Source organism: Plectropomus leopardus, chromosome 3 (genome assembly GCF_026936395.1).
Source record: "Plectropomus leopardus strain MGB_pleo_1.0 chromosome 3, ASM2693639v1, whole genome shotgun sequence".
Lineage (NCBI taxonomy): Eukaryota > Metazoa > Chordata > Actinopteri > Perciformes > Serranidae > Plectropomus > Plectropomus leopardus.
Window position 1 is genome coordinate 19798452 of NC_142178.1, and position 21836 is coordinate 19820287.

Below are 21836 nucleotides of genomic sequence, written 5' to 3' on the forward strand. Positions count from 1 at the left end.
GGTTTACATGCAATTAAATGCATCAGTGATTCTGTTAAGTGACCTTCACGATGGTTATCTACATAACTAGCCTTTGGACAGATTGAATACAGGCTTCCTGCTCAACCTTTAAAAAAAATAATTAAAAAAGAAAAAGACCGCCAGACCGCAGTGTCTTCAGTGTCTTCACAGTGTAACAGAAATTATGCAACCAAAGAAACTAAATAACTCAAATTTCTAGGTATGGGAATCTTGAAGCCCACTTAACTACAGGCTATATTCTGCAATCTTACTCTCCAGCAAAATCCTATCTCCAGTATTTGACAGAACAAAAAAACTGCTGCCAACAAACTTGAAGGGATTCTTTCGCAATCTCCAGTCAGCTTTGTATTAAAACAACGTGGGTAGTATGTGTAAATGAACTGTGGTAAACTTTTCTCCATATAACAAGTGCTGGGATCTGCTGAAATCCGATAAAAATAGTAAACTAGTAGGTAGTGCTGGTGGAATATTAAACAAGATTTTATTACCACACTGCCTTTTTCTCTCCTAAAATATTTGTAAAAGCAAGAGTTTGTGAAATGGGTGCCAGACTGCTTCCTGCACAGTAAAAATGGAGGCTAAAAAAGCTCTGATCACACAGTAAAACTAAGCAGCGCTGAATAAATATAACCCAAAATGCTACTACTTTGTTGCCTATTTCTCGCCGCAAATGCTTTCAACATGTTCTAGCTTACTGTTTAACTGTAATATGAGAACATTTGTCACCAGCCAGCTGCCACTGTGTCAAACTGAAGAGTTTGCGTAACGTCACCTACCAGCAGAAATGTTAACTGGTCCAGTGCAGCACAGTGCATTCTGGTAACTGTGGGTTTTTCTACCTCTTAAAGAAAAGCAAATGCCACAGCCCCTTTCCTGTAGCACCAGTTTCAAAAGTGTTTCTGTCTTTCCACAGCAGAGACAGGGTAGGTTTACATGAGGACCCACTTTATACTGGTAATTTCGTTTTTTTAAACACTGTTTAAAAAATGACTAATAAATCTACCGTCTACCTTCTTCTAAAATACTTATTTAATTGAAGAGGCCTGTGGAGAAATTATTAAGCTTTCAATCCGGTTTACTCTACCTACGACAAAAAGAAAGGTTCATTCCCTGTAATAAACCACAACAGCAAAAGTGAAGCCTCCTCTGCACATATAGCCATGTCATATTCGAGAGCAATCACAGATGGTCCCAAAATGAAAGCTGCTGTGCAAAAATTTTGAGTTATTTGGCAAGTAAGCCTGAACACACTGCAGTGTCTGAAGCCCATGTGGTGTTTTCTTTTGTCTCCAAACTCTATTTTCAAAAGAACTTGTTCAAATCAGTTTCTGCAAAAAGTGTCGTATCTGTCCGCCTTAAACCAACAGCGTACACAAATAACAGGACCAAAATAAGTTTCATTGCTTGCTGAATGCTGCTTGTTGCTTTGCCTGAAATTCTTCTGCACAGTCAAGAGAGTAGACATGACAGCTGGAGTACTGATCGGAGCAAGTGCTGTTTATCAACTAAAAACAGACCCTGGGCAAGGATCCATCAAACAATTATCTTCAATCCTTACTCTAAATTGTCTTTAAAATAAGAAAAATGTGCATCAAAATTCCTAAGAACCCAAGCTGACTATTTATCCAATGCTTTGTTTCGCTCAAGCATCAGAGCAAGACCCAAAAGTACTGAATTTACATTATAAAAGAGAGAATAGCAGCCATTCCTCCAAATTTAAAAGACTTAAACAAGTGAATCTGTGGTATTTTTCAATTAACATTATTTACAACAATACTTGAAGACTTATTTTCTGTGGATCAACTCAGTTGTCAGTTTTCAAGTTCAGCACTGAGTAATTAAATGCACAGACCTTTCAGGTATGCTCTCTTCAGTGTGATGCATTCATTTAGCATCAGGGTTGTGTCTTTCATCAATGGTTGCCAATAAACTCATCACCAAAAGGTGCAGCCAAAAGGCTTTTTGTGCATCGTTGAGTGAGTTGTTATTTTTACCTTCAGCACTATTACTGTTTTGAAAATGTCATTACTGCAACAAATATAATCTCTTAACGAGAATCAAATTAACATGTACTACTCTGATCCGACAGACACCACAGCTACCAATTATACTTTAGCACCCATGAAAAAGAAAGTGTTCGCAGCAAGGTCCCTGTTAGCTAATAGGAGACTAACAGGCAACATCTGACCGTAACTGTGAAATCTTTGAGCCATTTTAATCTCGCTGTTAAATAAAGAATATTGGCAGCTGCTTCCAAACATTACCACGGATTCTGCTGGTTATTAATCAAGAGCAGTCATTTGAAAGAGAGAGTGGGAGAAAAAAGATTCAGAGTCACTGTTCAGTGCATACACCTGTGCTTGTATCAGGGGGCGGTGAGTTGCTACTAAACATCCCATTTGGCATTCATTTTGTTTTTAGGGGTCACCAGCCAAAACGTCTGAGAGAGAATCACTACTCCACGGCTGTCGGTACTCAAACCGGTATGACTAGAAGTCCCCAGAGACATATTCCCAAACCAACACGAGGAGTTGCAGAGTGCCGATCCTAGTGGAGCGCACTAAGGCAGATTGTGGCACAGATCATTATGTTGCCATGTTGGTAGGAGCAGTTTCTATGGTGTTCCCTGAAGCCCATCAGGGCATGATACAGCAAAATGCAAAACACCTTGAGTGCATGTTAAGAGGTGCAGCACTGGAAACAACGGCTGCACACGGGCATACAGCGGATTCTCTGATCTCGCGTCTAAGCTTTTAAATGAGGGCTCACAGGTGCCGGGGTCCGCAACACGACAACAAACCAACACACACACACATGCAAACCAATTCATACACACAAACCACATGCATTCCACAATCACACACTCTCTCCAGGGACACTAAAATACCTCCAATTAGACGCGCCACAGAACAACTGGGATGGGACCTGGAGCAAAGACACACACATACACACAAACAGAGTTGCAGACAAGCACAGAAAGATCCACGGCAGGCTTTCATTTAAGAATCAGTGATGTGGAAAGGAAACATCTGGAAGGGAGGGAAAGAAGCAAATGACAGAGAGACACACAGGCTTGCATAAAAATAACAACACAAATGTAATCAGTGAGCACACACACTTATACATGCAGGTTTTAGTGCTCATCAAATACATCAGAACATGTATTCATGAAAGCTTTTTTAAAAGATGGCAAGTTGTGTGTCATGTGCCATATGCTGTCCGAATGTTCCAAGCAAAACATTCATTTTTCTCTTATCTCTTCTTTTCTCCTCTACGTTCCTGACCAATCCCGTGTGTGTGAGTGACACCGTGTGTGAGTCTGGGTTATCTGGAGGTCAGCCGAGTCAGATGCTACATGAGTCTATTCTTCAGCTCCTGACAAAGGCCACTCCGTCACCTCTCAGGGCTGCAGGGCGACAAGCCTTGCTTGATGGCGGCAGGTGGGGGCAAAAAGAGGATAAACGGTAGAAATGGAGTGATGTAAAATGGCAGACACCAGGGTCTCCGAAAGGAGGCGTAATCAAACTCAGACAGGCTCTCTTCCAATCACCAAGCCGAGGTAATCAAACTCAGACTCCCACACCCTCCAACACACACATACAATGATTAAGGTTAAGAAAGGTTATAAGGTTATTTTACATTGCATATGCACTTGGAGCCAATCCGTCCCTTAGCTCTCTCTTCAACACTCTCCTCTGTGTTTCTTCTGTGTCACTGTTTCATCTCATCGTCTCTGCTGTGATTGCGCCTCTCTATTTCAGCACTGTATACAGTACTTGAGGAAGTAACTACCTACTGGTTGTCACTTCTTTATTCAGCAGAATCAAATTTATAACTCAAATCATTAATGTGCTTTACTATGAAGCCACAAAGACAAGCTGGAAATTTTCAAACAACTTCCTACAACTTTCTTGTGTTCAAGACAACTTTTTTTTTGGAAACTTTGTAGAAAGTTTGCATTGACTTCTGCCATATGGTAATTATAGAGCCACAGGATGTAGAGCATTTTAAAGGGGAACTACGCAGATTTTATGCATAGAGATCCGTTCACTGCTTCTACTCTGAGCCTGTAAAAAGAGTTGTACAATATTTCAGAGGTTCTACAGGGGGAGTTGGTGTCAACAAGGTCATCTCAGCTTGGCCTTGCAGACAAATGTGTGAAGGAAAGCCTGTGCTGTGGAGTTTGAAAGATGCTAGCATTTACGCAGCAGCAAGGTTCTTACGACAAGACGCAATCAATTGCATTTAGGGACTAAAAGTCAGTATATCTTGGCCTCTACTGCATCGATTGAAAAAGAAAAATCTGTCCTGCATGTCCGCCAACTTCATGGAAGTAAAAAAACTGAAGCGCTGGAATACTCTTTTCAAAAGGAAGCACTCGTTAAGCAGTGCTTCTATGTAATATTCTTAGCTATTTTTGCAGTTCAGCAAACATTAACAAGCGTGACATTACTGCCTTCTGTATAGAAAAGATAGAGGCATCTGATCAACTTTTGAGCCCAAAGCTGAGATAGCATTTATAGCACTACTGTAATTATATCAGCATATATGCGTCTGCCACAATCTCCTATCCTCTCTTTCTTCTTCTGTTCTTTTCTCCTGTCTACCTTGTATCCCCTCTCCTCTCCCCTGCTCTCATTTCTCTTGTTGTTGTATATATATATATATATATATATATATATATATATATATATACATACTGTATATATGAGATCCATGCATGCAGGATCACAACTAGTTTATCTTGAGTGTCTGAGGTCTCTTCAGCCATTTTGTCTTGTTTCTTTGTTCTCTAAAGTGCAGCTCTTTGATGATGTCCAGATATGCGGAGTGTATCTAGGCATGTATCTTTTGCATGTGTACATTTTGCACGTCTGTGTGCTTTCATAAGTGCGTGTGTAAAAAGTCCCTCCAGTGAAAGCTCTCTTTGGGGGAAATTTTGCTGCTCTAATGGTCTGATGTAGAAATCTACAAAGACCTCCACTGCTGTGAAGGGAAGAGAGGCACACAGACATGCCCACACTCTTCTGGGCAACAGGGAGACTGACTGCTGTTTTGATTGACAGGCTGAGGTGTGTGTGAATACGTGTGTGTGCGTGCGTATTAAAGGGAGACGGAGAGGAGGGAGTGATGATAGCAGGTATGCATGGAGCTTAATTAATTGGAGAAGGGATCCTCATCTCCTGTCACTAGCAGAAATACCCTAAGGCCATTAGAGCTTTCTTCCTTTCTAATGCAAACACACTGAACACACAAGTGTATACTGTAACTAATTGACCAAAACCTTGAGTCCGACCCTCCCTCCCCAGAGTGGCTGTGTTGATGTGATTTAATATGTTGACTTGATATTTGGACACCTTGTTCAGCACATGTTCTTTGAATATTTAAGATTCATCTTCTGTCAATCTGTCATGTTCAGTATGCAGTGATAACTGACTGAAAATGTCTCCTGTAGCACCATATGTTGTCAATGAAAAAGCTCCAGGAGCTGTTTATTTTAGAGGCGGGCTGTTCTTCCACTGATTACAGAGTGTGACCTCTCACCAAGCTGTTGAGCTGCTATCAATTGTGGCTGTTCCAGCTCAACCACACATGACAGTTAGTGCTTTTTATTTTCAGCAGTCTAGGCCACACTTACAAGATAGTGGTCAGGGACATGCAGATAATGGATCTGTCAAGCAGGTAGGTCATACAGCTGGCTGTGGACCACTTTTCTCCGCTCTCTCAGGCTTTGTGGATTAGTCAAAAGATTTTGAGTGTCAATCTTCACACAGCGAGCCAGTCTTGTAAATGTGACTGCATCTTAAGTGTTAATGCCTGACATATACAGTACAAAGAGCTTTCTCCGCCAGCAGTCCTGGCAATAACAGGTTGTTGGTCATATTCTCAGTCTACATCCGTGACTCACTTCATTAATTCTTCTTCTCTGTCTCTACCGATCCTCCGTCTCTTGTTCTTCTCTGTTGAGCACAATGCTCAAATCAAAGTAAGGAAGGGGTGAATAGAAAATAGGTATCTCATTTATTCTGGTGAATTTCTAAAAAGAAAGACAACATTTTTAGAAATAGAAAATTTGACTGACAGCTATGAACTTCTGTCTTCAGATCCTGTACAGGCTGCTTAACGAGAATGGAAAAGCGCAAAGAGGAGAGACAGGAAATGGAGGGAGACGCAGATAGGCCAGGAAATGTACAAAAAAAAGAAGGAGGAGGTGCTGATGAAAAAAAATACAATTTGCATGAGTTCATTCACATGTTTTCTTGAGTTAGTTAACCTGGTGAACTGCTCATCACTTCAGTTCACTTCAATTTAATCTCATTGGCACGAAATTCCAATTCTTTTTTTCCTCAAATTTTCTGCTAGCAAACCTTGACTGATCACTATCATTTATAGTTTGCTGCTCAGTGTGTGTGTACACTCAGTACAGGCATCTTTTCATCCAAATTCATAATTTACTGTTGATTTTTATTTTTTTAGCATTATCATCTTGCAGCGTAATTAGTGTAGTACACATGTAATATAATCCAAACACATTCACATCCGTAGCACCTTTTTCAAAAAAACAAACTGACCTACTGGTAGTTTACGGTTTAACACTTAGAAGTGGAGATAAGAAGCCTGAAGAAATACCCCTCTTACACAGAGAACATGCTGCAGGGCCGCTACAACATCCTTTCTTTACGCCACCTTTGTATACACAAAATCAAACAACAGCAGCGTCATGCAGCTCGCAACAGCAAAAGAGGCGTGACATTTAACAAAACAGCGTTGGCCTCCAGTGTGACATATGACATATGTGTTGGCTGGTGTACACTGGCTAAGCTCGTACTCTGCTCAGAGGGTAAGGAGCTCATGGACCTCATTGTTTTCACAACTTGTGTACATTTTCTGTTCTTTGATTTAACGGCTAGCTGTTTTTTAAATCTCCTGCGGTCGATCATACGCATAACTCGTAGTTAAAACATCACACCCATCCTTCTAATGGTCTCACATCGATGTCACTTTGGAGCTTTTATTATCTCTGCTGCTGGCTTAAAGGCGAGACAACTCTGTCTCCCCCTTCGGCAATCCTATATTTTATATAGAACAACAAAGTGGAATAATATTGTGATATTACCACCTTAAAAGGCAGTGTAAAAGGGGGTTTGTTTGTTTTCGTCTTTTCCTTTTTACCTGTTGCTCTTTCCGTCCTTTTGACTCTTTGGTTTGTCCTCCAGTTTTTTTTTTTATCCCTCTTTCCTCAATTCCTCTCCAATCTCAATAACAAATAACCGAATCAAATATGCTGTTTTATAGCCAAGGATATTTACCCGAGAAATGTTTATTGTAGAAAATACACACTGATAAACAGAAACAAACACACACACACACACACACAAATGCACACGCAGACGTTTATGGCCAAAGACTGATCAGTGAAGCCTAACTATACCCTTACGATTCCTAAAAAACGCCCAAGGGAGTACTCCACTCTGACAGCTGTAACAAGGTACTGTGCGTATATTTATGTGATTGTGTGTGTGTGCATTTGTGACAAAGGATGCCAAAGGATACAACCCTGTAAAGAGAATCTAATTAAAACTCTATACAGCCATGAGGGACAGAGAGCTCCCTCCCTTCCCGTCTCCTCTTCGCATTTAACCATAGTGAACACTTGAGTTGAAGGACTGTTAGACAGTGGAGTCTATCCTCTGCCCTCTGAGGAGAAGCGATATTGAGAAATGGATACAGAGTGATTCAGCGATAAAGGCTGTGACGGAGGCAGGAACACACAGGAGGGAGCAGAAAATTCACCAAAGTTATCAGTTTTCGTGAGTGTAGCCTTTTTTCTCTCAGAATGACCTAAGGGCTGCATACCAATCACCAACATTCAATAAACAATTAATTAAGTCTGGAGTTTTTTTTAATTAAAAGGGAGCATGACATAACCTTTTTATGCAAAACAGAAAAACACATAAGCAGGAAATGACAAACTATCATTTAATATATCAATATTTTTTAAATACCAAGAGTCTGTAAATACCAACAAATAGACAGCAGTATCTGTGTCGGATTTAGGTTACAACAACTTGGATCTGGCTCCAGATTGGTAAAGTACCTGTATAAAAGATTGCAACAACTATTTGCTTCGTCTCTGTACATCCTTTATTAAACACGATGCGAAAAAGATTCAGGAACGAAAGCCTCTCATTTTTAGTTGAACAATGATTTTGCTTTTTCCGGTTTATGAAACAAATGTCAAGCGAAAGGAAATATATCAGCTGTGAGTAATAAACATTTCTGCCTAAAGTTACTTGACAAAAAGCCATAATAAAAATTGTCTTTCCAGGCTGGTATGTGTGTTTTAGCCAAAAATATACAGATTGAACTTATAAAACTACTTAAAGGTCTAGAATGTGGGATTTACCTGCATGTAGCGGTGAGGTTGCAAAACTAAAACTTCTTCCATGTGCCAAACATGTAAAAGAACTACTGTGGCATTTATGAAAAAGTAAAAAAAGTTTATTCTAATGTAACAAAAACACAACAATTATTGTGTTTAGGTGATTCAAATGGAGTGAAAACATAGTTATAAAAAATATATACAATTTCAGCCTGTAGGTGCCCCTAACTTCTACACACTGGCTCTTAAACATCACTTAACGATCATGATGAAATGATCTGTGTCACATCAGTTTTGGCTGTTGGAATCTAACTTGGACTCTATTTCATGTGATATCAATAATTCCAGCTTCTCATCTCAACAGTTCTGAGTCAGGACCTCCAGGTTATGGACTGAGGTGTTCAAAAACATAATGGCTTTAAAATTAAGTTGGCTACATCAGTTTTTCCAGTGCATCAGACGTGTATTGCTTATCTCATTTTCAGGTTGTATTTATGAGTTGTCAACATTAATTAGGCCATCATTCAACCTGCCTACTCAGCCAAAAATAGTGCACATTTTCAATCAAATATTTGTGTTTGATACTGACTTCAGATCCATTAAAATGCAATTAAATCCCATAACACAGAGAACCCAATCAAGTTCCCCAAAAGATTTAAAAAGGTGAAACAAAGTCAAATAATGAGAAGTAGCAACTCATCAAAGACTGAAAATCTTCTTATCCACAATCAGACATATCTGATTATCAAATAAATAAATCTTGTTTGTGAGATTAAAAATATGCTGTGTGGTTTCACTTACTGATCGCACACCATCTTCATTAGCAGCGTTGTTCAGCATTACACCAAAAGGTAGAATGTAATTTTACCTGAGATGCTAAGGTAGACAGCCGGACTCGTCACATTCTCTCCCGTCATCTCGTTCACCGCCTCTACGTGGTAGCGTCCAGCGTCCACTGCAGTGGTTGCCAAGACGACCAGCTGATTGTCCAAAGTGATTGCACTGTAAGGCACAAACCAAACACACAGACAACAAGGGATTAGAGACCACAATAGCAACCAAAAAGCAAAACGTGCCTCCATCTCGTGTTGCTCCGTCTCAGACAAGAATCCCGCTCAAACTAAGACTCTGACAAGAGGAGAGTGTTTGGTACATGGATCATTTAGAATTCATAAGGGGGGAAGGAAACATTGAATACATTCATCAGAAAGGAAAGAGGATTCGGAGAGCTTAAATAAATCTCTCCTCCTGTCTCAGATTGATATGTGGCTCATTTTGTGTCTCTTTCATTCTTTTGGCCGTTCTCGTTGTTTGTGTATTGTCTTCTGTTCTTCCTGCTTTACACTGATTCATCCTCATTTTGCCACGTACCAGCAGCAATCAATACAGCTCGAACATACAGTACACACAAGCACACAAAATCACAAAAACACAAGATCTAAAACTGTTCTCACATAAGCACACAAAGATAAGAAACAATCACTTACAAACAGACTTTGTGTTGCTGTTGCTTTTCAGTGGCGCATAATAGGAAGAGTTGATTTTGGAGGGAGACGGTGTGGGAGAGGATAGCAGGAGGCAGTCAAGGAGGGTATAAGAAAATATTTTCGTGGAGCTCAGATTTTCATGCGTTTGAACTTGTGTGTCTGTGAAGAGATGCCGCCAGGCAGGAAGCGCAGGTTGATTTTTTTAGTGATGCTACTTGTGTTTTCAGCATGTCAGTGAATGTAATTCTCCCAATATCCTAACCTGAGAGCTGACACTGAAATAAAATCAATATGACCAAAGGGAGAATAAAGCACATTAAAGTGAGATGAAAGGCTTTAATTGTTATAGATTGTGAGTCTTAATCTGTGCATCCACAACACAGATACTATACGCTATAGCCACATAAATAAAAAAATGACATAACATATGCAATGTGTATGATCCTTAATATGCCATATGTGGACAACTTTTTGTGTGAAAAAGGAAAAGGAGCTTAGATTTTGAGATGTGTGTGTTTTTCTGTGAGTACTGTTGAGCAGTACTGAGTTGTCTGCTATCTGTTTGCCCAAAAACTAGATCAGCACAGTGCTAGCTGGGCGTGGTTTCAACTCCATGCCACTCTTGCCGACCTGAATCAACGCTATACCACATGTAGCAACAACGAGCTGAGTCATGGCTGACTCCTCATATGCCGCCTCCACTCCATTTGCAGTGTTAGAGGCCGCATGCTGGCACAGTCAAATTGAGCCCAACCATTAAGATCAACGAGCGTCCACAGCTTAGAGATGACTGTTGCAGCCATGAACATGAGATCATGACAGTCCTTTACAGAATACACGAAGGCGTTTGTGCAACACATAAGGATAGGAACACCTGATTGAACTACATATTGATTGAGGAGAGGAGAGGAGAGAGTGCATGCTGTTTGACACAAACTCACACAAACACACACTACACATACAGACAGAATTCTTCAGGTCTAATTTTATTCAGTGTGATTTCCCAGGAGAACATCCACAGGAGCCACAGCCTCCACCCCAACACTGACACTCTATTTGTGTGAGTGCATGTTGCTTTGAGTGGGCAGGTATGTGTGTGTGTGCACTCCTCTACATCGTACCGCCTGAAATAGAGGCTTTAACCAAACCTTCTCCGACTTGTCCCACAGCTAGGATAGATCCTGCATCCTCACTGAGGTCCATAATGCAATTTACAGCTGTTAAGCTCATTAACTGCACTGACCAGCCCATTTTATCACATCTGTTTTACCCAGCACATCCTGATTAATGGACAGTGACTTGCCTATGGTGTCTGAGGGAGGAGAGCCTGGGAGGTTCACGGGACTCTTAAAGTTATTAACAGTCAAAGCTAAAGGAGCTCAGTGGGTGGGTGTGAGAGTGCAATACGACCAATCAAGATAGCATATTAACATTTGAAGATTTGTTGAGTTAAAAGTATTTTTCCTGTAGCATTTGTCCTCATTTACATAACCCATTTATATGTGCAATTTACATGTGAAATCACTTGTTATGACAGAGAGCGATGGCTACAGGGATTTTCTTCACGCTTTCATTTGTTCCACATTGGGAGGTGTCAGGCTCAATTTCCCTTAAAATCTTCTCGTGGAACTTTCATACCGACAAAACAACACAGAGGGAAAGGAATTTAAATATGCCAATAATAGGTAAGGTAACAGTGATTAGAGGACCTAAATTCAGGTGGATTTCCCTTTAAAAAATGTGTTCCTATTTGTTGTGAGTAGCTGGAGGGTGGTTACACAATCTCATACAATACAGCCAGACACACACGCAGGCATTTATATGAGCGTGCGCATGAGTGTCTTTTCATTCAGACTGAATCGTGATGTAGTTTAGATTTAATATAACATAAACTCAACATGCGACTTTCTGTGCTCTTTTAGTTCTACATTTAATTAAACTGGGCAAAATTGTTCTGGCTTTTAATTAAAGACAAACTCAATTGTAAAACAGTGCATGACTCTGCATGCATGTGTGTGTGTGTATGTGACAGTTTATCCCTAGGCAGAAGAGGGAAATTAAAATACAGTAATCAACTATATCCTATTCCCCTCTTCCTCTGAATTCCCCTCTGCATCCCTCCTCCCCCGAAAATAATAAAAAACAGCCTCCCATTTCCCATTCTCCCTCCGATTACAATCTGCACATTCCTTTTTCTGTTGTATCCAATTTTCTTGCATTTTTCTTTCTCTTGCTGTCTCTCTATCAAACCATCCTCCCCTGTCCTGTCTTACCACCCCCCCACCCGACTCTTTTGAACCAAAGCACCAGGCCAGATTGGTCTTTCATTAAGTGTCTGGCCCCAAGACTCATTTAATAAACACTCTCGGGTGTCCGCACTGCAAGGCTGACTGCTGAACACACGCACACATATACAAGTGTGCCAAGAGCTAATTAGCACACACATGTTGCAGGCCAGAGGATGAGTGAGCAAGTCAGCGTATGAATGAGTGTGTTTCTTTTTTACATCTAAGTGCATCTTAGAGTGTGTGTGTGAGTATGTGTGTCGGGTCTGGGGACTGTCTCTCCTGCCAACAGAGCCCACCTCGGCCCTGTCTGCCCTCCCTCTCTATCTCTGATAGGCAGCGAGCCACCTTCCTAAAACCACACTGCGTTTGACATACAGAAGCTCCGGGTGGAGGAGTGTGGCAGCAGGGCGGGAGGAGGGATACTCCACTGTAAACCCAGTCCAGACAGCAGGCTTTTTGGCAGCTTCATCTCCAAAGCAAGTGCCAGCCAGCCACCCACACATTACACTGCATACATACACACACCTTCTCACACTGGCACACACACAGCTGGGAGCATTCACTGATCCTCGCAGACGTTTAACTGGATGTTTGCTTTGGTGTTTAGGTAACAGGACACATGAATGCATTCTCTGTTGGGCTGAATGATAGTTAACGTAAACAGGTTCATACCTGCTAAAGCTACATTCAGTGTGTGTCCTCAGGAGCTGTATAAATCCGGTTTAAATTCAGGTTTTTGTTATTACAAACTTTACACCAGGTTGAGGTATTCAAATTTTTTAAGCATTCCTGCTCTCAGAATTGCCTGTCAGCTTGAGTTGTGGTGTGGTGTCCTCTGTCCCAAAGTAATTGGTAACTATAAAACGCTGCTGCAGAGAGTGCATTGTCTTGAATGCTGAGAGGAGGGGGAAAGCTTCAGTACAATATTCATCAATATAAAATACCTTTTTTTGGCTTATGTTTTTCTTTGTCTGCACAACTCCAAACAAAGGCTGTCATAAAAAATCTCACAATGAAGCCAATAATTGCTGTATAACCATAACCATTACAAGTCATCCTTATTAGTAAAAGTACATTGTTTCTGTTATTTTGACTTTATTAATTTAAATCACTTTCATGCTGCTGGCAATCTATTTGAAGAAACCTACACAGGACCCCCTTTGCCCATTATTGATCATACCATCCAAATGCTGCCTAGGCCAAAAAAAAAAAAAAAAAGAAATTATGCTCCAGCCCATTTCTTCTGATGAAGTCTTTAAGGCCTTATTAGCTTTGGATACAAGTCATTCTGTTGGTGAGGGTGAACTTAATCCTTTCTTTTTAAAGCTTGCAGCACCTATTTTAGTTATTTTTATAACATACATTTTTAACGTTTCAATTTTATCTGGTATAGTTCCCTTAGTTTGGAAAACTGCTTATGTCACTCCATTACATAAAGGCGGTGAAACAGCAGCTGTGAACAACTACAGGCCTATCAAAAATATTAGAATCTTTGGGTAATGAATAACTTAAATCATACCATTTAGAATATTATTACTATACCATTTTAGAATAATATTTTAAGTCAGCACCAGTCTGGTTTTAGACAAAAGCACAGCACTGTTACTGCTGCCACTCTTGTTTTAAACAATACAATTTCTACTTTGGATGACATAACACTGCGCAGCTCTTTTTATTGACCTTTCCAAAGCTTTTGATAGAGTTAATCATGCAATTGCTTTTAAGTAAGCTTGTTAATATTGGTTTTGATAAAAATGAATGCAGCTGGTTCAAGTAATTTATGTTCTTATTCTCACATTTGACATTTTTTTGTGAGTAATCAAGAACTCTATAGTAATTTTATGCAGGTACTCGAATGATGAAGTTACTTAAAATGTCCATCCCTGATTTACAGATTCTTAATGTGGATGGAAATTCATTGGTGGCTTGTTGTTAATCTTTCAATTCAGAAAAAGATACAAAGTTCTTGTAACCTCTGTGGACTCTATGAGGATAAATGTCAGGCCATCCATCAAGAAATACATTTCTGTGATAGTTGGTTCCAGAGAACACGCAGCTGGTGATGGACTATTTTTCACTCATTTCAGAGGACGCACTTTTTCAGTGCCTGATGGCAATACCCGACAGCCAGTTCCTAGGTGTGGGCAATATATCGAATTCACCTGGTGCATCTGGGCTTGTTCCATGTGAGTTCCACATGTCTTAATGAGTAGTAGTGGCAGTAGGTGAGTGTGTGCTTGTATTTGCAGAGCTCAGATTGCGAGTATTTAGTCACATGTTGCAACCATGGAGCACCAGTGCAACCTTCAAATATTCGTATTATGTGAACTGGAGAGTTGTTTGTTGCCTACTCACAGTGAGTGAATCCTGATAGTTAAAGGTGCCACGATATCTGTTAAACTGTCTGAAAATTTCAAGTCCACAGCAAAAACATCAACACTTCCGGCCTGAGACAAGCCGTGTCCTTCAAAATAAAAGCACTAAGGATCCTGCTTTGAATTATTTAATTACAACAACTTAATTATAAAAGGACTTTATTTAACTACCTTATAATTGTATTTTATTGAATGTTATTATAATTGTAGTGTATTCAACTTTATTTAACTTCTTTGTAACTGCAGTTCATTCAATAATTTTGTATTTTAGCAGTTGACATTTGTTTAAAGGACATTTATAAATATCGAGATGTATATCGTTTATCGAGATATACATAGCCTTAAAATATTCCTACGTCTACTTGACTCAAAGATCAATATTATTTTAAAGCCATATCGCCCAGGCCTACTTTAAGGTAAAATTGGGCTCATGCAGAAACTTCAGGTCTTAGCAGATAAAAGGTTTCTTACACAACTGTAATGTAACAGCACAGAGTAAAAGAAAAGAGAGGGCTTACCCTGGTGGTGAACAGAGAGTAAAAACAATGAAGAGAACTTAACTTTGCCAGTTTCCTACAACAGTTTTATGTAGTTTTGGAAAATATGATAGATATGTTTTTGTAATGGGATTAAACAGTCTAACTGAGTTAAGACTGAGAACTGGACTGCTGCCAGCAGCTCTTGACATTCTGCTGCCAGCAGCTTGACAGTGACTGCTTTAGTGATTTTCCATGCATAGTATAAATGAAGCTATTGTTAACACAGCCTGGGGTTAAAGATTTGTTTTACAGTATATTTGCTGAACATTCTTTAATCCTCTTGCTAAGTCAAAATGCAATGCCTCAAAAATATTATCACAGGACAAAAACATTGTTTAAGTTCGTGATTGCTAAAAATGTGAGGAAAAGGCCTGACAGCTAAATTAAGATTTAAGGTTTGGTCAAATTATTATGTTATTTTTACAGCCATAACAGTAAGGGGTGTTCTGTGTGAGACTCAAGAGATAAGTATTTCTTTAGAAAGTACTTTAAGTCCAAAGAAGGCATGGAGATTATTTCCGTAAGTCTGCAACTCAACTATTATTAGTGCGTAATTCTCGTGTGCAAAAAAAGGGTAGCCCCACCACCAAAACAGATGACTGACACCTGCTGTTATTTTAAAACTGACTGACGGATCTTTTAAAACACAGCTTAATAAAAGACAACAACCAAGTCATGAAAGTTTTTAAAGCCGTCAAATTCTGTACAAAGAGTGTAAACACAGCAGTATTAATTAGGGCTGTACTGAGTTATGTAAGTCGAATCAGTTTTGGCTGTTCTATATCAGTAATGGACTATTTCTTCCTATTTTTCCCAACCAGTGGGGGTTCAGTTAGACATTCTATGTGATTGTGATATTCAAATAACAAGCTAACTATGCTACTGACAGGTTGGAAATGCGCAGCAACATTTTTTGCTGACACTGGATATCAAATAAAAACCAGTGAATGTATAATATTAAGTTGCTGTGAGCTGTAATATATAAATGCAAGGAACACTCACTCTGCAGCTAAGTCTGAGGACTAAAATGTCCCCAGAAGTACACTGCACACTGACTGACAAAAAACAAACAAAAAAAAAAAAGACCACTCGACTTGAAGAAATCTCAATCAACAAACACACTGCCGGCTTGAACAGCACCTGATCGAGAGAAACGGTGGCTTGCTGATTTTTTCCACATGCTGCGCAGTTGTCAGCAGAAATAGGTAGTGAAAACAACGTTTTGATAATTATACTGACTCTACACCACCTTTTGTTAGTTTAAATGTCTCTCTTTTTCACAGAGATGAGGAACTCAACCTTCTCTGCTTCCATTTCAAAATAAAAGTCCTCTGACAACTTCTCTGTTGACAGAATCCCATCAGTTGTTGACAGGAGGCATTTTATCATGAAACATTTGCAGGACTGTGTTATTGGCAATGCAGGAGCCTCCACGGCTTCGTAAATGAGTGGAATTTGTGCTTATATATGTGGAAATTCAGCACTCCCAGCAGCAGGCAGCCCTGCAAAAGCGTAATAGCCATAATGCTGCCAGTATGAATTCCGCAAGCGTGAAACACGCTGCAGTTCGGTGGAGGTTGCCATCTCGCGCTGCTCATGCATGCAGTGTGTTCCAGGGCTAATGGGTCCCCGACTTTTAGGGGACAGCCAAAAGTAAAACTGGCTTAGTTTTTAATTTGCTAAACACAAAAAATGCACATTTTCCAGCATCTCTTTACAAATAGTATCTTGAAGTACCTAAAATGTATGTGGTTCTAAAAGTAAAAAGTGGGACTTTCATAACATCATGAGACCTTATATCCTGTGCCTCATCGTGAATTTGGTACTGTCGTAGTTGCTGCCCAGCAGGGTGGTATCACAGCGTACCACGTCTGGGCTGTCACTGGCATCTCTGCATCAGGATCCATTAAGCGCATTTCTTGTTCCAAACTTGCTCTAAAAGAATTCCCTTAAAACATAAATGTCACTTAAAACATAAAATGTCTGCTACCCTTTTATCTTGAAATCAACAAAGGGAGAAAACAAAACATCCACAAACAACAGCACATCTCTATAATAAGCCTATTGGAGCTGAACCAAATGAGAGGAAATAATGGAAGCAGGCTGCTGATGCATTAAAAATGTGCATCAACTATTTAGAAGGCCTGGATCGTGTCTATCTCAATTTAAATCAAGGCCAAAACATTTTGGACTACATTAAAATGATAAGAGGGAAACATTCATGTTCATTAAAGGCACCCGTTGGGCACATCCAGTGCACTAAATCAGACTTACACGCAACTTACAGGCCATACTCTTCATTACTGAAATTATGTGAGACCCAAACAAAGTACATGGACACGTAAACATTATACCTATGTATATAATTATTGAAAAAAATACTTCATTATTGGATTAGAAGATTAGCAGAAAATCGATGGGCTCTAATCTTATCATTTCAATCTTTTGTCAAGCATGGGTGCACTCTCTGATTCCAGCCTCTTAATATTAAAGATATGCAATTTTTGTTTTGTTTTGTTTTACATCATTTTAAACTGAAGCCTTCAGGTTACTGACTGCTTGTCAGACAAGATATTTAAGTGTGTCACTTTGCACTTGGACATTAGAATGTAAAAAAAAAAGAAGAAAATCCTGACATTTTACGGTCAAGACAATAAATCGTTGCCTGTGTGCCAGTAATATGTAATAACAACAAGTGAGAGTGCTATAGACAAGGCAGATGCTGCTGTTGAGGCTGTTCTGAATTCATATGCCCTCTGAATATCCCCAGACATTATAGTTTGTTTTTACTTTGCTCCTCTTCACTCTTTAAAGCTAGATTATGTGAAATTAATGCAAACATGTTGGTCTATATTGATTGGAAATCAGTTAGAGTAGATGCAATTTCAGACTAAGGACTGAATCAGAAGCCCTTTTTACACAGAAATTACACTACAGGGCAGCTACTAAGTCCCCTCTTTATGCCTTTTTTGCATGTTTACACAGAATCAAACGAAGGCAGCATCACTCTGGTGCACTGTGTGATTTAAAATAGCATCCAGCATTATGAAACCAAAAGAGGCGTGACGGACATGACGATTAATGCAACAGTGTCAGCCTTTCCCGTGAAACATATCATTCGCATCAGCAGCCCTTAATAAACGATAACAATGGCATAACATGGCAATAATAATTGTAACCTTCTCTGTTTTATGGTGGGTGATCTCATCCTAGCTGCTTGGGGGGTAAGGAGCTTCTTAAACTTATTGTTATCCCAATTTGCAGACATTTACAGGTCTTCAGCTGCTTTTTAAATATCCCATGGTGGGTCACACGCATAAAATGCTGTCAAAATCACATCCCTCCTGCCAATGGTCCTGTCCTGCCCGCTGTCTGTTTATATACAGAAGTTTCGGCACTGTCACTACCTCCTGTTTCTGCCAAAAGGTGAGACCATCCCCTATGCTGCAATCGTACCTTATATACAGAAAAGCAAGGTGCTAAGGTGGTAAGGCAGTAAGGCAGTAAAGCAGCAGGGCAGCAATGCGGTATACCGGTGCGATATTCCTGCCTTAAACAGGAAGTGTAAAAGTGTTTAAAGTGTAATGGGTTGACAATTCTATCTGATATCAGACAAAATTAAACAGTTACTTGAAAACAATTCTTCTGAGTTTTGACAATTGGGAAAATTCAAAGCAAACGGCTTTATCAGTTGTCTGTCTGATTGTTGTCTGCATGCATCTGTGGTTGCTTGAGTGAAATAAACTGTTGTCCATATTCAAGTAAGAGAGGTGAATATATCCTTCAAGCAACACTCATTGTACTCCGACACGAAGAAAAGACCCTGATTAAGTATGTGTTGGAAATATAATCAAAGTATGACTAATGAGGCCTTCACTCACGGTAACAGCGAACACTCGACCCAAACCAATTTCTTGAGGTGATCCCTGCAGTCCCAGACTAAATGCACCTAAAAGTACAAGGTTCAAAGTACGTTTGGCCATAAAGTGTGCAACCCAACTCCGCTCTCGTATCCATGTTGTATTTCCATTTCTGTCCACAATTTATTAATAACTCAAAACCAAATCTAAAGTTATTCTCTGTTAATGCCTTAGTTCTGCATGGTGAATCTTAATGATTTTTCCACTCAGAGAAATACAGCCTGCATATGTGACTGCACATGAGACCAATAAAGAGAGTTAGAAAGAGAGAAAAAAAAGAAAGATGGTAGAGGTTACAACAGTAATGAACACTAATGTGTTTGAGAGAGATTTTAACAGCCCCTTCACTGACTCAGAAAACATTTCCCTACCTTCTGCCCTACACACTCTGTAGCTCTGTGACTTGTAATTAACGCAGTGCCTAAATCACAGGCTTGCTTCCTCAATCACCTTTACAGTTCCTTCAAACGGTCAAACGGACACAGAAAGGGAGACTTTTCTTTGGTCGCTCCCACCGGCTTGGCCAGTTGCCACTGCCAATAAGTTCTCCATAAAACACACACACACGCACACAGAGGAAGTGCATGTCTGCACACACACAGTCAAGAATGCTTGTGCACACTCAGCCTAGGGCCTGCAGACCAAAAGTAATTGGCGTGTGTGAGTGTGTGTGTGTGTATGTGTATGCAAGAGAGAGAGAGCGAGAGAGTAAGCGTTAGAGAGGACTGCTGGACAGACTGCGTTTGTTTAATGTCCCCTGGCAGGGCTCAAGGGACAGGCAGAGAGAAGTGGAAAGGCAACAGTACAGGAAAGGAAAGCAAAGCAGGGCAAGGGTGAGGTTGAGACAGGAAGAGAAGAGAGGAGAGAGGGATGAGGCAAGATGCTGAGTAAACAAAGGAGGGCGACTATTCTCTCCACTCACTGTTTGTTCAGCTACAGGCGCTCAATGACTCACTTCCTTTCTACCTCTGCTTTACGTCTATCTGTCGCTTTGTCATCCAGGCACACGATAAGCAATTATTAATGTAAACTCAAAAAAAAAAGCTCTACTTGGTACAAATATCCAAAGGTTGTACTTTAAATCTACAGTGCAAAACCACATTCCTCTAACTAGGCAGATGGGTGAATGGTAACAATGTGACTGTGTGTGTGTGTGCGTGTGTGTTTGCGTGCATGCGCAGCTGACTGACTGTTGTAGTCCCATTAGGTGGATGGATCTCTAGACGAATGGCTATTATCCTAATTAGCACTAATTATGTCTGCCTCCAATTAACCACACAACTGGCGGTGACTTCTCTCACTGTCTTTCCATCTCATACTCTCTCCCTCCCTCTGTCTCCGCCAGAGAAAGACACCTTATTCACAAACACTGTCTCCCCCAGCTGCTCAGCAGAAGAAACCAGCTGAACAGAGGGCTGGTAATCCTCACACTCGAAAATAAGCCGTCATTTTCTAATTCTGGTTCATATGACTGTTTGAACCTGAAATAAAGAGTGTGACTCCAGACGCTGTGATTTTATATTCTGCTTTCGCGACACCAAATTCCCTCTGTGAAGCTGTCTGCAGACAGGAGCGGAGGAGCATTTGCTAGGTCTTTTCATGGTTTGTCGAAGCTTATTCACAGTTGGTGTTAAATGTAAAAGGTTACATGGTTGGATACATGTTGAAGTGAGAAGGGTTGGACAGGGTGAGTTTAGCAGCAGCTTCAACTTGATTGCCTGAACTAGTTCTAGCCTTCATATAATGTGATGTAGTACATTTTCTGGATGTATGGATAAAAGCTGAATTACTGCTTTGCGGTTGTATGCCTCCGTAAACCAGTCAAGATGCAGTTACAGTTTACATCCATGTCTGTCCAGACTCCCATGTATCCATTACAAACTGCTTCAAATATGGATCTTGTTGCAAAGAAGCTACAAATTCCAAAACACAGATGCTTCACACACAACTTTAAACAGGTTGCACAGAAGATCAGCACAATTTCAAGATGGACACCCAAGATTACTCATGACATAACTAACATAACTAACATATGCGTTCTTGAGTTATGGTCAAAAATGTTTTGTGAGGTCAGTGACCTTTGACCACCAAAATCTAATCTGTCTGTCCCTTAGTCCAGTTGGCCCGTTTGTGCTGAATTTGAAGAAAATTCCTCACGGCATTGAGATACTGCATTCATGAGAATGTGATGGCCAGACAGACAGCCCAAAACATTAAAAACAGATGCATGAAAAACACATGGCTGTTTATTTCCTAAACTAGTCAATTTAAGTAAGTTAAATATAGTGAATTTAAACTCAAGTTACTGTATCACAAAATACAAATCCAGTATTTTCAGAAAGCCTTCAGGTCACTAATTTGCAACACTGTCCATAATCTCGTAATACAACCATAGACTTTAAAGGGATATCGTTTCTCATCATCTCATAATTTACAGTAGACTGCCTAATAAAAAAGTTGTATTACAGTATTGATCATGATTGATTTACATTCTTACGTTGTCTGCTGTGTATACTTGCCTGTCTCTGGGTATAGCTTAATCTCTGTATAGCAATTTGACACACAACATGTAATCAATACCAGGTACTGAGTGTATGTAAACGTGTGCAAAGAGTCACACTGATGATCTATAAAAACAAAACCACATATTGCCATTTAAATGTAGACAAATAGCGTCCTGGAGCTTTAAAGGTCAGTTGTAATAGTACAGAGTAAACAAGCAAAAATGTTTCTGCTTTATTATCAATGCCGACACAACCACACACTTACAGCATCTCCTGTAAAACAAGGGTTTTTAACTGATACACTTGTCACCATGGTGAT

General features: G+C 40.0%; 1 protein-coding gene across 1 annotated transcript in view; it reads right to left on the bottom strand.

The window, feature by feature from the left end:
* Window positions 1-21836, bottom strand: part of LOC121942083 (protein sidekick-1-like) — a 269452-nt gene that overhangs the window by 126626 nt on the left and 120990 nt on the right. Inside the window, exon 5 of the mRNA XM_042485177.2 lies at window positions 9273-9406. Coding sequence (XP_042341111.2) covers window positions 9273-9406 — 134 coding nt within the window. The remainder of the gene's footprint in view (window positions 1-9272; window positions 9407-21836) is intronic.